We start from the raw sequence: 27199 nt of genomic DNA, 5'->3' as shown, positions 1-27199 counted from the left end.
TAACAAAGTACAGTTGGCCCTCCTTATCCGCGGGGGATTGGTTCCGAGACACCCCCCCCCCCCGCAGATACCAAAAATCGCAGATGCTCAAGTCCCTTATTTAACCTGAAGTAGTGGTCTTTAGGACCCAGTGGAACCCCGGATTTTATTTAACATGTCTCAGTGTGGTGGACATTAGGACCCGGTGGTGTAGCTCTGAATCCGCAGTGTTGCTGTTCACGAAAATAATCACAATCACGATTGAAAATAAGGTGGAAGTAATAAAGTGATCGAAAAGAGGTGAAACGCCATCGGTCATTGGAAAAGCGTTAGGCTACAGTTGGTCAACGATCGGAACAATTTTAGTGGAGCATTTGAAAGGCCCTGCCCCGATGAAGGCTACAATTATTACTATGCAATGCAGTGGTTTAATTATTGAAATACTTATGTTTCTTAAGTGTTTTATATGCATAGAAAGGTAAAATATATACTATATACTAAGAAAAACATTTGACTAACTGACGCTAAATAATACCGGATGTACCTGTTCCGACTTCAAATCTGACTTAAAGACAGACTCAGGAATGGAACTCATTCATCACCCGGGGACTGTCTGTACTTTTAAGTCATTTCTAGATTACTTCTAATACCTAATACAATGTAAATGCTACGTAAATAGTTGGTATACTGTATAGTTTAGGGAATAATGACAAGAAAAAATAGTCTGTACATGCTCAAACAACGAGTGTTGGAGAGAGAACTTCCGGGTTTTCCCGATCTGCAGTTGGTTGAATCTGCGCATGCGGAATCCGCGGATAAGGAGGGCCGACTGTAGATTGTGAAGTCTTATCATACTAAGGAACTGTTCAGTGGTCTTATTACAGTGGGACAGGGGTCATTCTAGAATCACATTATGCTTCCTTGTCTTTGCTCTGTGCTGTTAATACAAGGCTATGGGAAATAAATCATAGTTGTGTCAAAGTAGGATCAGGATAAAGAATTAAAATGGCAGGTGACAGGAAACACAGTCACTCCTGTGAATTAAATGCACATGCTGCATGAAACAAACTCCACCTCCCCACTTCTGCATTTGGCGTCTCTAAAGCAGGGGAGGCCATATTGTGAACAGCAAATGCTGTAGATTAGATTGGAAGTGCAGGTAAATACCTGCTTTAACTGGAAAAACTGCCTGTGTCCCTGGAATGCATAAAGGAAAGAGAAGATCTGCAACCCATAATACAGACAAACAATGGTAATCTGATTCTAATTGTCATGTTGATTTGTTTAGTCTCACCATAATGTTCCTTTTACTTCCAGCATCTTCATTTGTCTTTGTCTTAAAATGATGTCTTATTTAATGATATGTGTAAGAATGCGAATTAGATGAAATTTTCTCAATTTCTGCAGGTTTGGGAGTTACTGCACAAAGTTATTCCAACATTTCTACGAATTTTACCTGCATTAAATCATAACTATAGCTGATGAGAAACAGATCAAATTATTGCCAAAAGAAAAATCACTGACTTGAACCAATGGTAGGAAGTGATTAACTTGTTCTTTTTAAGGTAACTAATAGCACTTTTAAAAAGATTTAAATAAACTACTTAAAACTTTTATGGATTCCCCAATGTGAATTGGGGGACTTCATTCTCAGCTGCAAAAATATACTGGATCACAAACATAATTCCTTATCCATGCTGAATTTGAGGTCTCACTTTTAAATTGCAGTAAGGATACAATAATTGGCCTCAGTGAATCTGGGCCAGGGAAACAAAGAGCATATTATGAAAGTAGGATAAGTAAGAAGAATAATAGAATAAAACAGCTGAAGTGGCCATATTGTTGATCTGATTTTAGCTTTAATCCCACTCACTTTGCACTGCAAATGATTCATAAAAAAAGTAAATCCATAAATCTGAGATGCAAAGGGACTTGGGGGTCCTTGTGCATAAAACCCTAAAGGTTAACTTGCAAGTGGAACCAGTGGTGAGGAAGGCAAATGCAATGTTAGCATTCATTTCAACAGGTCTAAAAAACGAGAAGGGATATGATGCTGAGGGTTTATAAAGCACTGATGAGACATCACCTTGAGAATTGTGAAGTTTTAGGCCCCTCATCTAAGAAAAGATGTGCTGGCATTGATTGGAAAAGGTTCATAGGAGGTTCACAAGGATGATTCCAGGAATGAAAGGGTTATCATACGAGGAATGTTTGATGCTCTGGATCTGTACTCACTGGAATTTAGAAGGATAAGGAAGAATCTCATTGAAACCTTTCAAATGTTGAAAGGCTTGAACAGAGTAGATGTGGAAAGGATGTTTCCCATGGTCTAGGACATGAGAGCACAGTCTCAGGATAGAGGGGTGTCTATTTAAAACAGATGCAGAGAAATTTCTTTAGCCAGAAGGTGGTGAATTTGTGGAATTTATTACCACAGACAGCTATGCAGGCCAGGTCGTTGGGTGTATTTAAGGCAGAGCTTGAAAGGTTCTTGATTGGATACAACAACAAAGGTAACTGGGAGAAGGCTGGGTGTGGGGCTGAGGAGGGGATAAAAGGATCAGCCATGATTAAATCGGAGAGTAGACTCCATTGGCCAAATGGCCTAATTCTGCTTCTATGTCTTATGGTCTTAAGAACAAGAATGCACAGACTACTTAGATGTGTTCTCACCAAAGCCCTGACCCCATGACACCTCATTGGAAATCGTACTGCTTAGCTAACCCTTTGTGTGCAAGTACACACTTCCTATATTCACATATTTGCCCAGTGAAACCAAGTGAGGCTCTAATGGCAGGTACTCCAAGCACATTCACAAGGGAGAAGGAGAACAACACCAGAATTCTACAAAAATGACTCATGACTGCTTCTCCCAATCTTGTCTTCCCCCCCCCCCCTTACATACTGTCATCCATTACTTTTTAGAAAAATATAAATCCTTATTGGCTTTATATTCAATCTTTAACTCTTCTCAATAGTTATGGGTATATCCTATTTCCAATAGCATTTTGTTTCTCTGTGACTGGAATTATCAATCTTATAAAATTCTACATTTAAAATCTACAATATTATACATCATGATTTATTCACAAATCATTCACAAATGATTTGATATTTTCAAAAGAGATGTAATAGACACAGTGTAGTTTCTGTGCAAAGTTATGATAATGACCTAACTTCTATGATATAAGATACATCTCATTGGAATTATACTCATCTTTGGTATAACCACACCTGAATTATTGAGTACAAATTTGGTCACTTTACACAAAGGGGGAACAGTGAAAAGCCACCTAATTCATGACTGGGAAGGGAACAATACAGACTGCATTGTCGAGGTTCTTATACTTTGAACGTTTAGAAGAAAAAGGCAGAGTCATTGAAAAATATAAAATTCCCCTAAGGCTTGATAGGGCAGGTATTGGACCATATTACTCTTATCTGAAGAGTCTAGAGGGAGAGGAGAGGAAGAGTGGAGTATTACAAACTCAAAATAAGGATTAAACCATTTAACAGACTGAAATGAGAAGAGAAGAGAATAAGTCTATGGTTGCATTCATAATAGAGCAAATAGATTTCAGAGTTGAATGAAAGGATTTCTTAATGTTAGAGCTGGGGTTCCCCACCAAGGGTCATGGACCCCTCAGTTAATGGTCGCGATCCATAGCATAAAAATGGTTGGTAACCCCTGTGTTAGAGGAATCAAGGGATAGGGGTATAGGGCAAAGATCTAAGGCTGACATTCAGCCAAGATTTCAGAATCAGGTTTATTATTATTGACATATGCTGTGATATTGTTGTTTTATGGCAGAAGTACAATGCAATACACAGAATATAGTACAAATTATAGTAACAAATATATATATAAACATTAAACCAGAGATTTAAAAAAATAGTGAGGCAGTCTTCATAGACTCATTGTCCATTCAGACATCTTATGGTGGAGGGAAGGTGGTGTTCCTAAAAATCTGGAACTTCAGGCTCCTGTACCTGCTCTCTGATAGTAGGAATGAGAAGGATGGTGGTGATGGGGGGGGGGGGGGGGGGGGGTCTTTAATGATGGATGGTGCCTTTTTGCTGAATAGGGAGCAGGGTCACTGCTCCTACTTAAACACTTACTGCTACATTAATCCAAAAATCAATTTTTAATAAAACTGTGGCTCGTGCTCATAAATAATGGGCAGTCAGTCATACTAAATTTGAAAATTAACTGAAATTTATAGCAACAAATTGTTTATAATTAAACATTAAACTGAACCATTTTCTATTGCAGAATGTATATTTTCTTCCTTTTACCTGGTGGTAATTTATAAAGTAGGATATTTTATAAATTAAAGCACATTCATGTCATCACTACTCCACCACATAGGCCTAGGTATAAAGTTAAAGGTCGATTAAAATGTCAGAAGCCAGCTAAATGTCTATGCAGAAGAGGTTTCACTCGGGAGATGTGGCCGAATAATTTCAAATCGTACACCAATAACACCCATTTAAATTGAATTTACCTTACAGAGAAGCTGCTTTGAGTTCATCAGCATGTACAATCAGCTAAAACCATGTTGAGGTCAACCTACTCCCAATCGACAAGGCTCACTCTGTTCGCAGGGAATTGTAGTCTTGTTATAAGCGCCGGCCCCTATTGTCAAACCTGGGCAAGCCTTACGAGAACAGCAAATCCCATCAGGCTATATCATCGCAGGTAATTGTCAGCATTTATCGCGAGCTCTGCCGTTTTCCTGTAGCAACGGAAGTTGTTGCTGTTGAGCGAGTATGAGGTTGGTTAATGTATATATTCGATTTAAGCCTTCCTTATTTTGGGAATTGATGGAATATATTTTGTAGAGATTAAATATTCATTGGTATAAGTCTGAAAGAAAAATAAATAGCGTTTTAATAACTTGTTGGTGTCTAAAAGTGCTATTGAAACTTGCGGTAACAACGGCAACGGCTTGTGGTTTACAGAGTAACGAGAACTTACCGCTGGAAGTTATTGTGTCTCACTGTTGAGATACTCTAGCCTTCTATGCTGCTTTGCTATTGGTATTTGCACATAAAGTTTTAAAATAATATTATTCGTACAACTCAAGGACTATGCAGCAATTTCAAGAAGTAGCCGGTATTCTGAAGAATCAGAACCAGGTTTAATATCACCGGTATATGTCATGAAATTCGTTAACTTTACGTCAGCAGTTCAATGAAATGCATGATAAATATAAAGAAAAAATAATTACTATATATATTAAATTGTTTAATTAAAAGTAGTAAAAAAAAAAACAAATAAAACGCAGTGAGATAGTGTTCATGGGTTCGATGTCCGTTTAGAAATCGGATGGCAGAGGCAAGAGGCTGCTCCTGAATTGTTTAGTGTGTGCCTTCAGGCTTCTGTACCTCCTTCCTAACGAACAATGAGAAAAGGGCATGTCGTGGGTGGTGGGGATCCTTAATGATATGCGACACTGTCCTGAAGATGGCTAGTACCTATGATGGAGCTGACTCATTTTACAAGTTTTTCTGCAACTTACTTCAATCTTGTGCAGGAGAACCCCCCACCCCACCCCACCCCATCCCCATCTCCCACCCCACCCCATCCCCATCCCCCATACCAGACTGTGATGCAACCAATCAGAATGCTCTACACGGAGAAAGATTTGTAGAAGTGTTTTAGTTGACAAACCAAATCTCAAACTCTCAATGAAATATTGCCACTGTCTTGCCTTCTTTATAGCTGCATCAATATATTGTACTCAGGTTAGGTCCTCAGAGATATTAACACCCAGGAATTGCTCATTCTCTCCAAGTCCTCGAAGTATGAAGTGGTAGCTTCGTAACTTCAGAATTTGTATCAGTTTTACCATCATTGTCATATGTCATGGAATTTAGAGTTGTAGAACACTCCAGCACAGAAAGAGGACCTTCACCCCACCTAGTGCATGAAGAACTATTAATCTGCCTAGTCCCATCGACCTGCACCCGGACCATACCCCTCACATCCATGTACCTATCTCCTGCATCCACCACTTGTGCTAGCAGCTCATTCACACTCTGAGTGAATAAGTTCCCCCTCATGTTCCCCTTAAACATTTCACCTTTCACACTTAAGCCTTGACCTAAGCCTAGAGTTCAGTTTCATTCAGTATCTGGAAAAAGCCTGCTTGCATTTATCCTATACTACTCATAATTTTGTATACCTCTACCAAATCTCCCCTCAGTCTTCTGCATTCTGAGGAATAAAGTCCTAACCCATTCAACCTTTTCCTATAAATCAGGTCACCAAGACCCGGAAACATCCTGTAAGTTCTCTACACTTTCAATCTTATTTACAACTGTTCTGTTTCTATTTACAACTTTTCTGTTGACCAAAACTGGACACAAACTCCAAATTATTGCTCATAAATGTACAATTTCAACATAACACCCCAAATCCTGTACTCAGTGCATTGATTTATGAAGGCTAATGTCCCAAAAGCTTTCTTTACCACCCTATGATGCCACTTTCAAGGAACTATGGATCTGTATTTCCAGATCCCTTTCTTCTACCACGCACCTCAATGCTCTGCCGCTCACCGTGTAAGTCCTACCATGGTTAGTCCTCCCAAAGTGCAACATCTCACAATAAATTGTAATAAATTCCGTCAGCCATTTTATTTCACCAGTTGGTCCAGATCCTACTGTAAGCCTTGATAGTCTACCTTGCAGTCCACCACACCCCCAAAACTTGGTGTCATTTGTAAATCTGCTGATCCAGTTTACCACATTATCATCCAGATTGTTGATATAGATAACCAGCAACAACAAACCCAGCACCAGTCTCTGCGGCACACCACTAGTCACAGGCCTCCAGTCAGAGAAGCAACCACCTACAATCATTCTCTGGCTTCTTCCACGAATCCAATGTGGGACCTTGTCAAAAGCCTTGCCTAAAGTCCATGTAGATTAACATCCACTGTCTTGCCTTCGACAACTTTCCAAGTAACTTTCTTAAAACTATAAGACCAGCTAGACACAACCTATCACACATAAAGCCACATTGACGATCCCCATCAGTCACTGTCTATCCAAATACTTATACATTTAGTCCCTTAGAATACCTTCCATTAAATTTCCTCCCTGATGTCAGGCTCACTGGTCTATAATTTCCCGGCTTATTCTTAGAGGCTTTTTTAAACAATGGAACAACATTAGCTATCCTCCCATCCGCTAGCACCTTACCATGGCTGAGGATGTTTTTAAGTATCCATGCTAGGGCCCTTGCAATTTCTGGACTAGTCTCTCTGGGTTTGCGGAAACACTGACAGCACCAGAGATTTATCAACCCTAATTTGATTCAAGACAGCACGCACTCCTCTGCTGTAATCTGTATAAGGTGCATTATCTCACTTCAATAGACTTTATGTCCATCTCCAGAGTAAATACAGATGCAAAAAATCCATTTAACCTCTCTCCCATCTCTTTTGGCTCCATGCATAGATTACCACTCTAACCTTTGGTCCATTAGAAGGTTTTGTCCTTTGCTAACCTTTTGCTCTTAATATATCTGTAGAAGCCCTTAGGATTCTTCTTCAGCTTGTCTGCTAGATCAACCTCCTGTCTTCTTTTAGCCCTCCTGAGTTCATTCTTAAGTGTTCTCTTGCTACTACTTACTACTCAAGTATCTCATTTTTTCCTGCCTGCATATACCTGCTATGCACCTCCTTTTTAACCAGGGCCTCAATATCTCTTGAAAGCCAAGGTTTCATAAACATGTTATCCTTGCCTTTTATTCTGACAGGAATGTGCAAACTCTGTGCTCTCAAAATTTAATTTTGGAAGGTATCCCACTTACCAAATATACCTTTGCTAGGTCTTTTTCGATGGCATCAAATTGGTCTTTCCCCAATTCAGAATCTCAACCTGAGGACCAGTCCTATCTTTTTCAATAACTATCTTGAAACTGATAGCATTATGATCACTAGATAAAAAGTGTTCCCCTACATAAACTTCTGTCATCTGCCTTGTCTCATTCCCTAATAGGAGATCTAGTATTGCATTCTCTCTAGTTGGGACCTCCATGCAGTGACAAAGGAAACTTCCCTGAACACATCTGACAAACTCTTTCCCATCTAGCACTTTTATAGTATGGGAGTCCCAGTCAATATGTTGGAAGTTTAAATCACTTACTATCACAACGTTATGTTTCTTGCAGTAGTCTGCAACCTCTCTACAGATTTGCTCCTCTGAATCCTGCAGACTGTTGTGTGATCTATAATATAATGCAATTAACATGATCATTCCTTTCTTATTCTTCAGTTCTACCTATAAAGTTTCCCTAGATGAACTCTCCAGTCTATCCTGACTGAGAACTCCCTTGACATTTTCCCTGTCTAGTAATGCCACTACTTCCCCTTTAATCCCTCTCGCTCTGTTATGTCTAACAATGGAACCCTGGAACACTGAGCTGCCATTCTTGTCCCTTCTGCAACCAGTTCTCACTAATGACTACAATGTCATAATTCCACATGGTGACCCATGTCCTCACCGCATCGGTCTTACCTACAGTTCTCCTTGCATTGAAATATATGCAGCTTAGAACATTAGTCCTACCATACTCAACCTTTTGATCCCTGACTTTGTATGTAGGTTAACAACATATTTGTCCATAACCACTCAGCTATCTGTTCTTGCACTCTGGTTCCCGCCCCCCTGCAACTCAAGCTTAACCCGCCTCATGTAGCAGTAGCAAACTTGTTTTACAGCAGCAATACAGTGCAATACCTAAAAATTACTATAAATTACAATAAGAAATATATAAAATATATGAATAGTGCAAAAGAGAAAGCAAAATAGTGAATTTTGGTTCAGAATTCTGCTTTGATCCATTAGGAAAGGAGGGTGGATTTCATTTTTGTGTGTTCATCGACTTCTGTAACCATAGGTGTGTTTAAAATAATAAAAATAATACACCTGAGAAACAGAAGAATGGAAATGGATTGATTAGAGTCATACAGCACTACAGCACAAAAAACCCCAGGCCCATCGCCCATTCCAGTCTATACCAAGCCTTGTCCCATTGACCTACACCTGGACCATAGCCCTCAATTCCCTTTCTGTCCATATACTTATCCAACCTTCTTCTAAAAGTTGAAATCAAACATGCATTCTGCCACATCTGCTGGCAGCTCATTCCACACTCCGGCCTCCCTCTGAGTGAAGAGCTTTCCCTTCATGTTCCCCTTAAACATTTCACGTTTTCCCCCCTTAAGCCGTGACCTCTAGTTCTAGTCTCACCCAACCTCTGTGACAAAAGCCTGTTGGCATTAACCCTATCTATACCACTCATGATTCTTCTACACTCCAAGGAACAAAGTCTTAACTATTCAATCTTTCCCTATAGCTCAGATCCTCAAATATCACAATATCATCCTGATTGTTGATATTGGTAACAAACAACAATGACCCAAAACCAATCCCTGCGGCATATCACTTTCCAGTTAGAGAGGCAACTATTTACTACCACTCTCTAGCTTCTCCCGTAAAGCTAATGTCAAATCCAATTTCCTACTTCACCCTGAATGCCAAGCGACTGAACCTTCTTTACCACCTTCCCATGCAGGAGGAGATTAGAAGAGATAATTTTGCTTATTGTGTCCATTTGGAAAGGCATTATTATAATTTTGCAGATAAATTGTATTTTATACTTGACTTTTTACATGATTATAATCCATTTTGCTGCCAAAGTGCCAATACAGTCCATTCAGCTGCCAAGCATTGTGGGACCCGGGTGCGGCTTCACCCATAGCCCTGTGGCAATGCAAGTGTACTTGTGCTTGTAAAGTACATAGTCTCTTAGCTAAGCATGTTTTCAACAGTCCATTTTGATCTGTTGTGTGACTTCGTACAGTTCGATCTCCTTAGGCCATGGAACAGTGAGATCTTGTTTGTATTGTTACAAATTAACCAAATGTGATGCTTGTTTATTTCACGTAGTTTAGCAAGAGAATTTTGGAAAGAGAATACTAAGTCAGAAAGAAAATAACAAAAGGAAGGGAATCTGTTATTGCAATGAGTCTTAAATATACAAAACTGTGAATTTTAGTCAAATTTCAAGAACTCTTTGCAGGAGCAACATAATAAATATTTGCTAAAATACCAACAGTAGCATTCAATGTGGCACAATAATGTGATAATTTTATTATTAAAAAAAACTGATCAGCACAGTAGTATGCATTTTGCAAAAAAAATTAAAATAAGTAAACTACTTTGTGGTCAAACCTCCAATATAAGTATTAATTAGAGTTGGGAATTCAAATCTTGATGTAGAACAGAGCTATTATTAAATTTCTCCCTTAAAAATTATTTTACTTTGAACTTTATTATTGAGAAGTAACTTTCACTTCCTGGACCTGGAAGTCTTTCTCAATCTGTAGCTTTCAACTACTCTGTCCTCAAAAAGCTGTTGGCTGCTGTCCAGAAAATTTCATGATTATCTATCCAAATCCATTGCACTGTTAACTCTTGTAGCAGCCTTCCTGTTTCATATTTACACATTGTTGTTTGAACATATCAGCCAAAAGCCACATTCAATTCTAACTCGTCTCTCAGTTGTTTCTAAATTGTTGCACTACTTCCCTTTCATTCTGAATGGATGAGCAGAAATTCATTAAATATTAGCATTGCATTTGCTTTTGCCACAAGCCCCATTTTCCACACATAATCTTCACGTCTCATCCTGGTAACTGTTGGAGGTTGAATGAGACTGTCTGATTGACTCTAAGATCAGCTTCCAACTTAGGTCACATATAAATCTTTAAAAAATCTTTAAACTTGTTTTGCTGATATTAACAGATTTTAGACCTGAACAAAGGCACTATCAATGGAAAGAATTCATAGTTTTATAAACTAAGCAAAAATTGCTAAGTAGGTTAAGCAATTGGGTAAATAATTGGCATATTTGCCACCTTGATGTTAACCACCCTGAAGGAAGAATACAAAAGCAGATATTGTATACTCGGAGAGAGATTACAGAATCTTTATGCATGAAAGTGTCTGGGTATGCCCATACATGATGCACAGAAAATTGATGTACAAGTACAAGTAATTGGGAATGCAAATGGAAAGTTGGTGTTTATTTCAGTGGGACAGAGTATCAAAGCAGGCAAGTGTTTCTCCAAACAGTGAGATGTGTATACTTTCACTGGAAAGTGCTCACAAAAGGTTTACTAGGTTCTTTCTGGGATGAAGGAGTTGTCTTTTTGACCTATAGTTACTCTCGTTTAGAAGAGTAGAAGGTGCTCTGATAAGGAATTGATAAGGTAAATGTTGTGAATTTTACCCTATCAAGAGGTACAATTTCAGAATAAGCACTCACCCATCTAAGAGTGAGATGAGGATGGCTGTGACTCTTTGGAATTCTCTACCCTAGATGAATGTGAATTTTAAGACCAAGGCAAAAAATTTTTTTGCAAGGTTGAAGATGATCTGGATCAGACATGGAGCAAGTGCCAACATCAGGTCAGCAATGATCTTATTGAATAGGCGATCAAGGACTCTGGGTTTAATAACCTAGTCCTGCATCTCTTCCACATCTTAATTACCAAACAACCACTGTCATGAATTTTGAGTCCAAAATTCAAAAATAGTGAAGGTTCAAAAGCCTGAATTGTTACATTTCAAACTACTACATTGCTTTTTTGTATTTGAGAAAGACTTTGCTAATTGAATCTTTTTTAAAAAAATGCAGGGAGTGCAACTTTCCAATGGGTGCTAAGTTTTAAGAGCATGGCAGATTTGGAAGAGTTTGAAAGTATCTAAGTTCGCTTCAAAGCTACTCTTCCAGGTGCAAATATTTTCCCATATACTTATAACTCAGAGGAGTCCAGTCAGTCCATTATTGCCATGCTGGCTCCCAGCAGAGCAATCCCAGAGCAGTCCCTTTTGCCTTCTTCCTGCAATCCATTCTGTCTCACATATTCATCATCTCCTTTTTGTGATTTTTATTAACACCTCCTTACACTAAAGGTTAAGTTATATCAGTCAATTAATTTTCAACCTCATCTTTGGGATACAAGAGGAACTTAGATCATCAAATAGAAACCCAGATGGTCATGAAGAAAATGTGCAAATGGTTTACGGACAATGTAGGAGGTCAAAATTCAAATTCAATTGAGAGTTGTCACAACTGTTTTATTGTCATTTATAGTAGTTGAGCAACCAATGACTCGGGTAAATTCATCTGTCAATGTGATTCTATTTTTAGAAAGGTTAGTTGGGGGATGAGAGTATCAGCTACCTTCCCTTTGTTGTCTTTAAGAAAATGATGGTGATCCTTACATTGTTGCAGTTTTTCTGATGAATGCTTTCTTGGCATAAAATTTTGTTAGGAATTTCAGGATTTTGACTAGCAATAATGAAGGAAAAAGATTTTGTGTCTTATCTGGCAACTTAAGCTTGGAGATTACCAAGATGAGTGGTGAAGATTATATGTGGGAAATGGAGTTTGTGGCAAAGAGCAAATACAATGCTAATATTTAATAAACTGAATTTCTGCTCAGTCATTCTGAATGAAAGGCGAGTTTATGTTTGTGGAACCGGGACCCCCGGTTGTTCTGCGACATCTGTTAAAGATGTTCTTGGAGTAAACTGGAACAGGCAATAAATGCTCCAAATTCTTGCAAATGCTGCAATTTGTAAAATGCAATATCCATTTTAAAAACAAGAAAACACTACTAGATTATTAGAGATCATGAAACTTTTGATTTAATTAATATCGAAGAGAAATTAACCAGATTCCTTTAACGGTCAGACATGACCAGGGATTGCCTAGCTTGGTGATGGTAATGACTATATAACCTATTGGAGCGTCCTGTCGCCCCAAAGCAGCTAAGAGCTTTGGAACTTAAGCATATTAAGTTTACAAAAAAAAAAAAATATATTATATATATATATATACACACACACTCACTCACTCACACACACACTCACACTCACACTCACACACACACACACACACACACACACACACACACACACACACACACACACACACACACACACACACACACACACACACACACACACACACACACACACACACTAGAAATACGAAGAGTGGAATTTCAGATTTTCTTCAAAAAGGAGCCAGACCAAAATCATCCAATATCCAGAACAGGTTGGTCAAGACAATGTGTAATACCAATAGTATCCTCGCTCTACACAGAAAGGATTTTTCGGGGGACGGAGGGCTTCACTGCTGGGAGGATGTTGACGCAGATGCGAGATGACGTTTAAGTAGATCCGCGCTAGGAGGCGTTTGTATCAAAACAGCGGCGTTCCGTCGCATACATTCTGGTACAGTAACGCACGGCAGGAAGACGGCAGCAACCTTTTCTTTTAATGTACGGTAAGGGATGTACTTAACCGAATTCTAGTAGCCTTTGCGATTGCTTTAACAATTATTGATGTCTGTCAGAACTTGACAAATAATGCAGGTGCATTAAAAGATAACATAGATAAATGCAAGAAGAGAATAAGGTTGAGTTAGATAAGATCAGCTGGAAGCTCCTTGATTAGAACTCAAATGTTTGCATGGACTGATTTTTGAATGACCATCTTAGTGTTATATACTCCCGGTAAAATCAATATCCCTCTACATAATGCTGGGCAATGATTTTAAAAATATGCTGACTGGAGGTCAGTGGCAGGCCTCATTTTCCTTTGGAGTAGTGTCCGTTCACTTGTCTGAGCTTCATTGTAATGTCATAGCAAACCCGGAATCAACGCGAACGGCAATTTATTAGTCATTTCAATAGCAGAAGCATACTTCCTAAACATTGGAGATAAATGACATGCAATATAAACCAAAGACTAGTTTCACATTTGTCAAAATATTTCCTTATCGTATACCATTGCGGATCGCACTGCGGGGAGAGCGCAGTTGGAGTTTTTCCACCCTGGGGATTGCAAGCGAGTGTAATGTGCATATAAGAATAAGGTGGTCTGCAAAAAATGTCTGAAGACCGAACTTCCTTGAATTTATTGCAGTGGGTGTTGTAGCCATTTGAACAGGCAGTCAGGATTTTGTTTCCCTCAATAACTGAAGACCTGGAATTAAGAATGGTTCTATGATTTATTAAAAGCTAATAAATCAGAAAATTGCGTGTTTCCTATTGTTAAAAACTAAATAAATATTGAATTTGTAGGAAAGAATGAGAATTCCTTTGGCAATGGGTTGTTCTCGCAGACGATGTCTTTAACAGAGAAAACCTTAATGCACTGATTGTAAAGAAATTTCAATAAAATAATGACTTTTAAAATGTAATTTGTTATACAATCTGAAAGCTTTAACTTGTGCAATTGGTTTGTATTCAGCAAGCTAAATAGCAAAAATTGCTGTTTCAATAAGGAAGTTGAGTCTGTTTTGAGCTAAAATCTGCACACTCATGCATTAGAAGTACTATGTCATAGAACCACCCTGTTGTGTGAAATGTAGTAAATAAAACATTATTTTCCTGCCCACTTCAAAAAAAGACAACCTCAGCAGACTATTGTTTCAAGCTCCCAATGTATGGATTCATAGAAAATGTACAGCTTAGAAACCAGTTACTCAGTCCATGGCATTATGATGTTTTGGAGCTTCCTCCCTCCCCTCCCCATTTACCCAGTTAAAGGTGCAAAGACATAAAGAAGTGGATATACATTTTTGTCAACAAATAGCTTAACTGTCACCCACAGACTGTATTTCTTACAGTGAAGATAGTGTGATATTGGCTTTTAATTAAAATCCATAGACTCTTAATTCATTGCGATTTGTGATTTTTTTTTTTAGTAAGTGCAAGAATGCAATCTTGAAATGGAATTGTGAACACCAACAAAAATCTACCATATCTATTACAGCTAAAATGTATCTGCATGAAGACCAAAGAGTTTTAATTGAATAAATTGTAAATACAGTGCTTGGGGATATTTGCTTTTTATACTAATATCTGTGTAACAGAATAGTGCAGGGTACCCAGGATACTACTGCTTTAAGCATATATTTTAATAAAGTACTTTTTGGAAAATATTCCTTCAGAATTTGAATCATTAAGGGCATTATGCATTTATCTGCAGACTAAATATAATTTGCAACTCCATGAGAAGGAGTGTGAGATTGGGGTTTACAAAAAGAGGGCAAGCAAAGGCGTGGCTTCTCCAGTAATGTTCTAAACAAAAACTGGAGCCTTTTGCTGGAAATCTGAAGTAAAAAGTGGAAATGATGTCTGTCAGTGGCTTTTATTAGAACTTTAATGGTACAACTTGCATTCTCTTAACATGTATAGCATTAGTAAGAAGGCCCTGAACTGATTGTCACAAGCTTTATCAAAAAAAATGATGTGGAACAACATTGAGGCAGTTGACCAAAAGTGTGGGTAGAATTTTAAGGAAAAAAAGTGAGCCAGGTAGGTTGTGAAAGAGGATTCAAGAACAAAGGACTTTTACAACTATAGGCATGATTTACAGTAGTGGAGTACTCCATTTAGCGATATACAATAGATCAGAGTTGGAGGAGAGCAGGTACATTGGAGGTATGAGGTTGAAGAAGATTACAGAGATATTGGGAGTGAAGACAGTGGAGAACTTTGAAAACATGGATGAAGATTTTGAATCAGTAGAATTGCTTAACGTAGAGCCTTATAGATCAACAAACAGAAGGATGATGAATGATGTAGGGGCAAGGGTAGAAGAGTTTTATTTAATATCAAGTTTAGCAGGAGCAGAACAAAGTATTGCTGCAGTAATACCTCAAAGCCTAGTGAAAATGCAGCTAAGAGTCACAATTTCTGCAGCAAATAATTGGAGGCAGGATGGAGACTGTTGAAGATGGATATTGCCAATTTTAGTCTGGTATTAATATAAGGTAGTAAATTCAACTTGGGTTCAAATATGACAATATTATTGCAAATAGTGTGATTTACTACAAGATACTTGCCAGTGGCTAAAGGGATGGAGTTTCTGACAAAGCATAAAGATGAACATTACAGTCTTTATGATAGAGTTAATTTCTGTTCATCCAATACTGAATGTTGCACTGTGTCTGCATCTAAAGTAGTGAAGGGATCAAGGACTATGTAGATAGCCAAATTGACATCGTTTTTTTCTATGCTCCTAAAAGCCAATTTGGAGATGAGAAATAGAATGGATAAGTAATGGCAAAGTAATTTTGATCTGAATTGAGTTTAGAAAGTTTTATGTACTTTGAGCTATCATAATGTTTCTACATTCAGTAGATATAATTTTAATTCCGTTTCTTTGTTTTCAGGGTTAGCCATAGTCTCTGCTGCTTTTCAAGACACCGCATATTAAAGGTATGATTCAGCATTTTTGAAATTCAACACTTACCTTTTTAAAAATAAGTAATTTTTTTTCCTGTTATCTGCTAGATATTCCTTAAGAAATTCAATTTTTGCAGTGATGTATTAACAGCTATAAGTTAATTTAAATGATTTTTATGCTTAAAAAAAGTGCACAGGAAGGCAAGCAGCATCTGTAGAGTGAATGAAGGAAAGTTACTGGCAGGCTGTGCTTGCTACTGACATTTGTGGACTTTCTGGAGCCACCATTGTTTACTTACTGATTAATACTATTCTAGTTGAAGTAGTAAGGCCATTTTGGTGGCAGGACTTTGAGCAGTACTATATTATGTAGTTGGGGTTGAAATGTGGGATCGAGTGGGACAGTGATCAGAACAAATATTGCTGCAAAATTTGTGACAGCAGTTAAGCTAGGCTCTGTGGGTTTTGCTTACTGTCAAAGCTGTTACAGGCATTGACTATAATTGTCACAATTATTAAATATAATCAATTGTTGCATATATCAACATCATTAATTATTTACATGTGTCGATTTAAATCACTCAACACTCTTAAGTGCTGAAAAACATTAAAGCCGACTCAACTATTTTTTAAAAAAGTAAATCAAACTGTTCCAATGTAGTTCCTGGAGAATTTGTGCTCAGCCATTGCATTCCATAGTAATGAAATGTCAGGAGGAACTTACTAACCACTTTAGACTATCCATGTATGGAATTTATGTCCAAATCTACTGGTACTTATGGAGTAAATGCAACACTTTAGCGTGGAATGGTTGCCATTTTCCAACAAAATCCCACCCAGTATAACAGACTTTCCAACTGAACTGGCAATTCATTCAGAAGAGGAAGGTGCAATAAAAAAAACTACCAGTCGCTTATAACAGGGGTCACTGTCCTTTTTTGCACCGCGGACCAGTTTAATATTGACAATATTCTTGCGGACCGGCCGATTTTGGGGGGGGGGGTGGTGTTAATCACAACTGGAGTATAGGTGATAAGTCAACTATAAGTCACTTATAGGTGGCTAATACACTCAATTTCGTTTCTAAAATGGTTTATCTAACAAGTTTAATATTAAACACACAGCGCATATTTTCCTCGCATGAACATAAAAAATCATTGCAACACGCCAGTGAGAGGACAAGGTAAGGTCCGGAGGTCCCCATGCCGGGGCCATGGCAGTTGCAGTCCGGAGAGAGCGACCGACCGAGCGAGGAGTGCGACAGGGCGCATGCCCGCCTCCCCCCCTGTAGGTAGGTAGGATCTATCGGCCCAACAAAAGTTTGGCTCGAGGGATGACTTTCAGTAGATCGCAGCGAGGTAGCTGCTCTGCTACTTACGAAACCTTGAACCCGAATTAGGTCGTCGGTGAATATTTTAGCACTGAGTTCCCCATGAACATTCAGTGTGCTAAACAGGTTTAGAGGCAGCGCCCATCTGTCTGCGCTCCAGGCCAGTAGCACACTTCTCACTGGCCGTGCAAGGCAGCCGGTTACCCGACGCCAACCGGTGATCCCTGGTGCGAGGGTATCACTATGTTTAGGTGACTGATGGCCTCACGTGGGTAATGACTTTGCGTGGTTAATGACCTCGTGTGCGTTCAAGTTCAACAGTAGGTGTGAAAGGGAATGAGGAAAGGTGCAGCTGACTCATATCGTTTCATATCGCCAGATCATATTGTTTCCTCGTGGCCCGGTACCGGTCTGCGGCCTGGTGGTTGGGTCCACTGGCTTATAAGCAAAGTGCTAAGTAAAATTCCAACTACTAGAACAGTTGGAAATACAGCAAATTCCAGTTCATTGGGCCATCAGTTAATCGGGGCAGCTAATCTAGAAAATAGCCAGGATTCCCTACGTTTATTTGGGATACAATGACACTTAATTAGGACAGGAGACTGTTGCCAAACAGTTTATAAATTGCATAAGTCACATGCAATTTGTGTAGTCATGAGATACCACGCCGTCCTTAGAGTGAACAGTTTTAAATAGCATTTGTCAGTTGCATGTGCTTGTGTTCAAAAAACAGTGATTTTTGTCACTGATAATTGGCAAGAAATAAGCAGTAAGACAATTCAGAGCTGTTTTGCTCACTGCAGTTTCAAGTATTCATGCCAGAAAGGGCTGGGAGTGAAAATGAAGGAATTTCATTTAGGAATTACGTTAGTTCATTTAGGAACTAGTTAGGAATTATGAAGAATTTGAAGGTAATGATAATCATCTTGAATGGTACAATGAAAATGAAGAGTTGAAGGAGGCAATCATCAAAAGCATTGTATATAGACAGTCTATTATCTGTATGAGGAGTCTGCACAGATTTTTACTCATTTACAACCAATCAAAAGAACATGGAAGCATGCACTGGATGAATTCCTCTGTCGATAACTATTAGGAACTAACACACAGTGTTATAGCACTGTAACAGTGTTGGTAGTGTTCTAATTTGTTCTGAATTTCATTTAAATACATTATTTATTTTTACATAATTTTAACCATTTCCATGAAACTTTGGCTAATTGGGACAGCTGTTTTATTGGGCCAAAATGTGCTGGTCAGAAGTGTCCCAATTAACTGGAATCCACTGTACTTGCAATTAGATTTTGTAGGAGTGAAGGAATATGTTAAAATTTCAGATAAAATGTGACCTTATTTTTATAATATGTATGCTACATATTTTATAATATGTATGTGTGTTATATATTTAATTGCTTTCGAAATAACATCAATGATGTTACTGCTGAAATATAATTTTAAACTCCAAGTCTAGAATAAAACTGATGTATTTGTAATGTTTTGGTACACCAAACAAAATCAGTTTTCACACATGGATGACTTTCTATTTCAAGACCTTCTGTGTACTAGGAGGTGGTATTAAAGTTGTAATATCTCTGGGAATTCAGTGCATTTTGAGGGAATATTGGATTTGATTAAACCTGTTTTATCCATCTAAAGAGCTAAGCGGAATGCCAAAATAATATACTGTAGTTGCTGGAAAATCTGGATTAAACCGGTAACTGTTCAACAGGGTAAGTAATATTTGTGTAAGGTACAGGAAAGAGAAAAAGAAAGGTAATATTTCAGTCAGTTACCTTTCATCATAAGTAGGAAAGTTAGAAATGACATGAGCTTTATGTTGCACAGAATGAAACGTAACGTGATAAGACTGCAATGGTTGTAGTACAGAGGAGAAAATAAAATGGCAATATCTGTGACACTGGAGATGAGAGAAGAATAAGTGATGAAAATGTGTATGGTGCTGATTGTATGAGCGGAGAGTGCTAAAGGTACTTACGAAGAAAGTGTACATTGGAGGTGAAATTCAAAAAGATAAGAGAACAAAAACCTGTTGGACTAGGTTATACAAATGAGCAAAATGATAGGTCAATTTCTGTTTCTATCCTAAAAGTGATAGGTTCCTAAAAGACAATTTGTTCCACTGTGTGATGAACTGAGGCTGAGGGTTTGGGCCTACTCTAGCTACTCTGGGCTTTGTGTCTATGGACTCATCATAGTTCTGAATGCTGTTACTTGCTTTTATTGTTTGCACGATTTGTGTTTTTTCCTCTCTCTGCCCATTGGGTGTTTGTTAGTCTTTTTTAAATGGGTTCTTTCGGTTTCTTGTTTTGTGGCTGCCAGTAAGAAGACGCATCTGAAGTTTGTATAATTTTTACACACTTTGATAATAGATGTACTTTGAACCTTGTTTTCTCAGTAAACAGCTTAATTTATAGAGCACCTTGAAGGAACAGTATGGCAGTTTAATGAATGCAGTTTGCACAGGGGAATGATTGAAGTTTATGGCAGTTGACAATTATGTTTCTCTGTAGGCAGAGACAAAAAGAGGAGCGAAAAGGGACAGATCAGGCACGCTACTTGCCCTGAGGGAAGTGATGAAAATTGCAATTTAATGGCTAATCTTGTATACCTGTAACACAAATAAGCAAAAACCCTTCCTTCTGTTAAGGGGGAAAATAAAATCTATAGTGTGTGGGTGAAATGAATGAAAACCATGTTTGAGTACCGTAAGTGTTGGAGAATTGCATAAATTAGATATGTTTGTATTGACTTGTTTTGAAAATATGTCCCTTCTTTCTCCTTTTCAATTGTTGTCTCAAAAGAGGATACTATAACTACCTGACTGACTTAAAATTAACTAAGACTAAGATAATCAGAAAAGCTCATCAAAATCTCATTAGAATCTCTTCTACTGTGTATATAATCAGGAAGAAGAAATATACATAACTATATAAAAACAGAAGCAGCAGTTGCAGTTTGGCTGATTTTTTTTTAACCTTGGCATCGTATTCCTTCATTCCTACAATATTTAAAATCTATCAATTTCTGTACACTAAAAAAAAATTGCTATCATCTAGGTAAAAGAAATTCTTCTCATTTCATTCCTGAATATTCAATTCTTTTTCTTGAGTCTGTGACCCTTGGTTCTAACCAGCTTAGCCAGGCAGAAATATTACCTCCACATTTACCTTGTGAAGTCTTGGTAAAATTTTAGATGTTTAGTGAGACTTACTGTTCTCAACTCAGGTGTTCATTCTGCTTAGTCTTTCCTCATAAAACAGCCAACCATTCCAGGAATGAGGTTGATAAGTTCTTGACTGGTCAGGGCATGAAGAAATATGGGGAGAAGACAGGAGATTGGGTCTGAGAGGGAAAATGAATCAGCCGTGATGATGTGGCAGAACAAACTTGATGGGCCAAATAGCCTAATTATGCTCCTATATCATCATTTTATGGATTATGGTGAATCACTTTATATTCTGCCTCAAATGGTGAGTCTGTCGGTGTACATGACATTCCAGCTGTGGTTTCACCAGAACCAAATGTAATTGTAATGGGATGTTTCTGCTCTTGTTCTTAGTTCCTCCTTGAATAATGGCCAATATAATGTTTGCTTTCCTGGTGCTTGGTTTTCTTGCAATTTTTCTTTGGTTTATATAAAAGGACACCCAGCTTCCTTTGAGCACACCTCTCTGTCTTCTACCAGTTTAAACAAAAGTAATCTACTTTTAAAAAAAGTTATTTCCAAACTGGATGATCTCATTTTAAAAAAACTACATTGCATCTAAAGTGTTCATGCATGATCATGTAACATTTATCGCCCGAAGCTTCTTTCAGCCTTTTCAGAGTCAACAGTGCCACCCAGATTTGTATCAACAATCTGATATAACCTGCGTATATTACTCTTGATCCTATTTTTCAAATTATTGCTTTAGGTAGTAAACACTAGAAGCCCAGTATCATTCCTGTGGCATTTACCAGCTACATTCTTCAACCCAAACATGACCAGCTCGTTTCTGTCTCTTATTCAATCTTCAATCTGTGGCAATATATTAACCCCAGTACAGTGAACTCTAGTTTTTAAACAGGCTGCTTAGCACTTTTATCAAAAGTTTTTTGAAGGTCAAGTAGACAGCAGCTGATGCCCTGCTTAGCTGTTCTGCTAGTTACTGTCTCACAACAAAACTTAATATGATTTTCCTTTCATAATCAACATTGACGTTACCCTGTCTTATTATTTGCTTATCATTTTACTACTGATATCACAATTTTTGGTCTTTTTTCTCTTCTTTCTAAGTGATAGGATTATTTTTGCCCTTTCGCAGTATGCGGGTGCTATTCCAGAATTTAGGAAATTTTGAAATATGACAACCAGTGCATTCATTTTCTTCATAGCTACCTCTTTCAGAACTCTGGGATGCATGTCATCAGATCCTGAGTATTTATCATAATTCTGCCCTTTTAGATAAACCAGTACATATTTTTTTACAAATGTTAATCATTCTGAGCCTCTCATTTACAATAGACAACTTTGGGAGATTTTTTTGCTTCATCTTCTGTGAAGAGAGACAAATATTTGGTTAATTTGTGTGTCACTTCTTTATTCTTCATTATAATTTCCCTTATCTCAGTCTATAAAAGACCAGCATTAACTTTAGCCAATCTTTTCCTTTTTTACATATTAAAATATTTTTCATTTGCTTTTATTTCTTTTGGTTCCCTGGTATCATAGAGTAGTGTTTTTTTTCCTATCATTATCTAAATATTCATTTACTGTGTTCTGAAATTTTCTCTTTCCTCAGGCTTTACTGTATTTTTGGCAGCAGTATATAGGCCCTTCCCCTAGGTCTAGTGCTAATTTAACAATAGGCATATTGGAACTTTTCACCTGTTTTAATATTTTGAATATATATGTCATAAGCCAGGTTTTAATTCTTTAAATGTTTGCTATTGCTTGTTACCATTTAATGTCACCTTCAACTTGCGCCTTCATAATTTGCTTTATTTATTCATTAGGCTGTTAACTTGTTGATTCTGAAACATGATGATCCAGAAAACAATCTCTTGTACACTTTGTGAATTCACCTGCTCAAGAATTTAATCTGCTAACTGGTTTCACCAATCTATATGTACAATTAATTACCCCTGTAATTACTGCATTGCTCTTACTGTATGCAGAGCAAATTTCTTTATTTATATTATACACTACATCACCATGACTGGTTATTATCTTTATCCCATTGTTTACTACCAGGGCTCTCCTAGTACTTCTATTTGGCAATCTCTTGAGTTTGTCGTGGTTTCTCGTGCCCCACAAACAACCAGGAGACGCAGAAGATTCTTCAAGAAGTATTAAACTTTAATTTGCAAATCAAAGCTGAGACAGTCATTGAGCTAGTTGCCGATTGCCCACCGATCCTTGTACATAGCATTTTTTTAATAGCAATCCCCTGGTTTAGTTGCATTAGCATATCCAATCGGTCTACAGTTGCGTATCACACGTACATCCGCCACTATTGTTTCTACCCATTGACTTAATCATGTTCTAATCTACATCTCTTCTACCTCTCATTAACACACCATAGTCTTCTACATTCTTAAAATTTCATTCTCCTACTAAATTGGATACATGCATAGCAAATAGCAAGCTCAAAGCTGACTACATAGTTTTGGTTACACAGCAAACAATGCAACTTTTATACTCCAATATATCCTCCCTTTGAGACCCATAGGGTCTCACACAGAGAAAGAAGACTAAGAGTCCGCACACAAAAGCCCCAATAAACTCAAGCACTTATTCCCAAATCTTGGGTTAAACTATAATTTTCTGCGCCAAGACCTCAAAGTATTCTCTCCCTGTTACCCTGGGCCGCTGAGCCAAAAACCTGTCCCTTTGTACCTGAGACAGGGGAAAAAAAAATCAGAAGCCCTTACAATCTACTCCCACACTGTTGTTTTGCTCTTGTTCATCCTGCAGGTGTTGTAGGCTGTAACGATACATTTTCGGTGTTTCTTTCTCCACTAAGCTTGCTTCAGTAATCGCCACGGGCATCGGAAATTGTTTGGTTGCAGCACGCACTACAAGAGACTTGAGACAAGGAAGAAAACAGCACAGCACAATCGCACAGCTCAACAATACAATACTGACAGTTATTGCCATTTTAGTCAGCCATGCTCCCCATCCTTCTTTATTTTCTTTATCACTTCCCCCCTTGCACAATGGTCAATCCCATGCGCTTCTGAAATCAGAATCGTCAGTAGAGGGGTGGGCGCTACCAACAGACTGTCTTCCATGCTCCACAAGCCTTCCGGGTTCTGCTTGGCCACCCTTCGTCTCCACATTGTCTGTTCTGCCGGAGTTGCCTTACCTTGTCTTTCAATTAGGTCCTCTACCACAGGTTCTGGAGCTAGGCTTACCTGGGGGGCAATGACAGCTGATGTACACCCAGCCGCTTTTCTGGCTGCCTCGTCCGCAGCTTGATTTCCCTTTGTCATTACATCATTTCCCTTTTTATGTGCCTGGCATTTTACTATAGCCAATGCTTTAGGTTTCATTATGGCTTTTATTAAGTCTAGAATTTGCTGACAATGTTGTATGGGATCTCCACTGCTTTTTTAAAAACCTCTCTGCTTCCACACTGCCCCGAACAAATGGCATACTCCATGAGCATATGCCGAATCAGTATAGATGTCTACTTTCTCCCCTTCCATCATTTCACACGCAGCTGTCAGGGCTTTGATTTCCGCTAGTTGGGCGGAACACGGTTGGGGACAGGACTCCATCCTAATAATCTTATAGCTCGATTGATCCTGCTGCACTACTGAGAACCCTGCATGATTTCCCTATAACAAGAGCCATCTACGAACAGAACCTTTTTATCTGCATCCTCTAGTGGTTCTGACCGTAAATTCTGCTCTTAATTTGGCAAATGCCATCGTCTTCCCTACACAATCATGGGGTTCTCCTTCATAGCCCAAAGGGACAAAATCGGCTATATTACTGGTAGTGCATCTCTGTATAGTTATGTCAGGAAATGTCAATAGCATCTGATACGCTGCTATCCTGGCAATCTGCTACTTTGTGGTGTGTGTACAGAGTCACAGGATAGTCCAGGGTTACAGATGATGCCTTTCCATATGCATAGTACAGCGCCACCAATCCCTGATAACAGGGTGGATACCCCTGAGCCACCTCATCTAGTCTCGTACTGTAGTATGCTATCGGCTGCTTTGCTTTTCCTGTGCCTGTCTCTTGTGTTAGAACCGCTGTGACATAACCCTCCTGTCGGTTGGATACATACAAATGAAAAACCTTCTCGTAGTCAGGCAAAGCTAATGCTGATGCTGACTGCAATTCCTGCTTAATAGTATTGAAAGCTATCTCCGCCTCTCCATTCCACTGTAAGCCGTTCTTCAAATTTGTATGTTCTGCTTCTTTCATTATCTTTCTCAAAGGTGCCACAATCTCAGCATATTCTCCTATCCAATCTGAGCTGTACCCTGCCATTCCCAAAAATGTCATCATCTGCCCTACAGTCTGGGGTTTTGGGGCCTTAGTTATTGCCTCAATCCGATCTGGTGCTATCGCCTTCACTCCCTTGGATATTACCCTGCCTAAGTATTCCACTTGCTGCGTGCAAAATTGCAGTTTCTTTTTGGATACTTTATGTCCTCTGTGCGCCAGATTCTCTAACAGTTATAGTGTCCTGCTCACACTGTTCCTTACTGTGGGAGCAAATTAACAGGTCATCCACATACTGTAACAATGTACTTTCCAATGGGATGCCCTCTAGGTCTGCCTTCAGCACCTGATTAAAAACATGTGGTGAATGTTTAAACCCTTGCGGCATTCTGGTATAGGTATACTGAGCACCTCTGTAAGTAAATGCAAACAGATACTGACACTGGTTGGCCAGAGGAATGCTGAAGAAAGCCGAACACAAATCAATCACTGAAAAGTAACTTGCTTCTGGTGGAACATTAGTCAAAAGCGTGTGTGGGTTGGGGACTACCGCTGGCCAGTCCTCTACCACATCATTTACCGCTCGCAAATCATGCACCAATCTCCACTTAGATTTATCTGCTTTTAAGACCGGCAGCAACGGGGTATTGCATGGACTGTTGTTCTTTTAAGCACTCCTATTTCAAGCAACCCCTGCACTGTCGATGCTATTCCCTCTTCTGCTTCTGTTCTTAGAGGGTATTGTGGTCTCCTGGGTGGAATTGCTCCCCTTTTCAGCCTTATTTCCACCGGACTAGCTGTTTTTATTTTTCCTACGTCCGTGTCATGCTGTGACCACAGAATAGACGGCAACTCATCTAACCTTCTATCTTTCTGCTGGCCTCTTTCCTTTCCCAGCAAGGGCAGGTGTGGTTGGGGAGTTATTTCGACCTCTCTCACTGTCCCTACCATATCTACACTTACCATTATTTTAATGCAATTGTTGTCTTCTGATATCCACACCTCTGGCGTGATTTTCCTCCACACTGTTACGGTTTCAGCACTCTTAACTAAGGGTCCTAAGTCTTTAGATTGATATCCCTTGTTTACCAACAACGTTACGTGGGGCGCAGCCTCCAGTATCCTGTACCATTTTTCTAAAAAGGTGTTCCACTTAACTTGTAAAGCTGCCCCTTGCTTTCCAATTATCACAGCCTCCCCTTCCAGGTGCTGCTGGGTACATGCCTCCAGGTGCCATCTCTCCTCTAACTCCCTGTTCTGAGCCTCGTCAAAAATCACTGTACAGTGTAGCTCAGATTTGGGCATTACAGCCCTGGGTAATATAGCCTGCACGCCCTTTTTCCATTTTTCCCAGGTTTCCTGAATCTGATCTGCGATGTCTCCTATCCAAAAGACATTAGCCTTCTTGTCTTCTCACACTATCAATTGAGCCCCTGCTCTTTCCACACTCAGCCCATATCTGGTGCATTCTAATTTTAATTCCAGTTTCAATAAAGCATCTCTGCCTAACAAATTAATCGGAGTTCCTTTAAATACTAGCACCGGCAAAACAATTCCTTTATTTCCCATTCTCATCCGCACTGGAGCCGTGCACTGTGTCAACTGTGTTTTCCCCGAGAACCCTACCGTCTTAATAAACTTTCCTGACATGGGAAGGTGAAGGGCATACTGTGGCTGTACACAAGTGTACGTGGCTCCAGTATCTGTCATCATTGGTGTCAGTTGCCCTTCTAACATAACCTGAACAATGGGTTCCTCGTCTGCCTCCCTTGTTATCATTGGGTAATGTCCCTTCCCACTCGAGTTCTCGGGGCACCCCTAATACCTCGCATAGGGGTTCACAGGTCCGCTTGGGCCTGTGGGGGCTGGTCCTTGGCTAAACTTTAGTTCCCTTCTTATCGGTTCCTGCTGGTGTGTGACAGGCCATGGTGTAAACGGACGATCTCTTCTCATGTGATCTGGCTGATTACATCCCCAACGCAATCTCTCTACCTCTCTTTCCCCCTGTTTCCTCACTGGTCCCCTCTGCCCATAGCTCCTCTGTCCCCCTCCTTGGGACTTCCAGTCCTGTCTAGGCTGTTTGAATTTAGTCTGTTCCTGATAGGGCATTTGTGGGAATGCTCCTCCAAAGACGTTGATTAT

The 27199-nt window shown here is 39.0% G+C and overlaps 2 protein-coding genes across 12 annotated transcripts in view; one reads left to right on the top strand and one right to left on the bottom strand.

Moving 5' to 3' along the window:
* The window catches only part of naa35 (N-alpha-acetyltransferase 35, NatC auxiliary subunit), a 53451-nt gene extending 48882 nt beyond the window's left edge, over positions 1 to 4569 (bottom strand). The window contains exon 1 of one of the 3 annotated variants that reach the window (XM_073070955.1): positions 4485 to 4569. Coding sequence is in view for 1 of the 3 variants with exons in the window: in XM_073070946.1 (XP_072927047.1) it covers positions 4490 to 4517 (28 nt within the window). In the remaining 2 variants the exon portion in view is untranslated. The remainder of the gene's footprint in view (positions 1 to 4484) is intronic. The other 2 variants (XM_073070964.1, XM_073070946.1) reach the window with 2 other exon arrangements.
* Positions 4570 to 4704: 135 nt separating this feature from the next.
* Positions 4705 to 27199, top strand: part of agtpbp1 (ATP/GTP binding carboxypeptidase 1) — a 254072-nt gene continuing 231577 nt past the window's right edge. For 3 of the 9 annotated variants that reach the window (XM_073071119.1, XM_073071137.1, XM_073071092.1), the window contains exons 1-3: positions 13177 to 13354; positions 16253 to 16298; positions 17390 to 17556. In XM_073071119.1, the coding sequence (XP_072927220.1) occupies positions 17406 to 17556 (151 nt within the window). In that variant the 5' untranslated portion in view covers positions 13177 to 13354; positions 16253 to 16298; positions 17390 to 17405. Of the gene's footprint in view, positions 4755 to 13176; positions 13355 to 16252; positions 16299 to 17389; positions 17557 to 27199 lie in introns of those variants that run through there. The other 6 variants (XM_073071108.1, XM_073071098.1, XM_073071127.1 and 3 more) reach the window with 6 other exon arrangements.

This window comes from Hemitrygon akajei, chromosome 2 (genome assembly GCF_048418815.1).
Source record: "Hemitrygon akajei chromosome 2, sHemAka1.3, whole genome shotgun sequence".
In the NCBI taxonomy this organism is placed as follows: domain Eukaryota; kingdom Metazoa; phylum Chordata; class Chondrichthyes; order Myliobatiformes; family Dasyatidae; genus Hemitrygon; species Hemitrygon akajei.
Note: the sequence above shows the minus strand (reverse complement) of the source record. Positions and strands in the feature narration are given on the sequence as shown.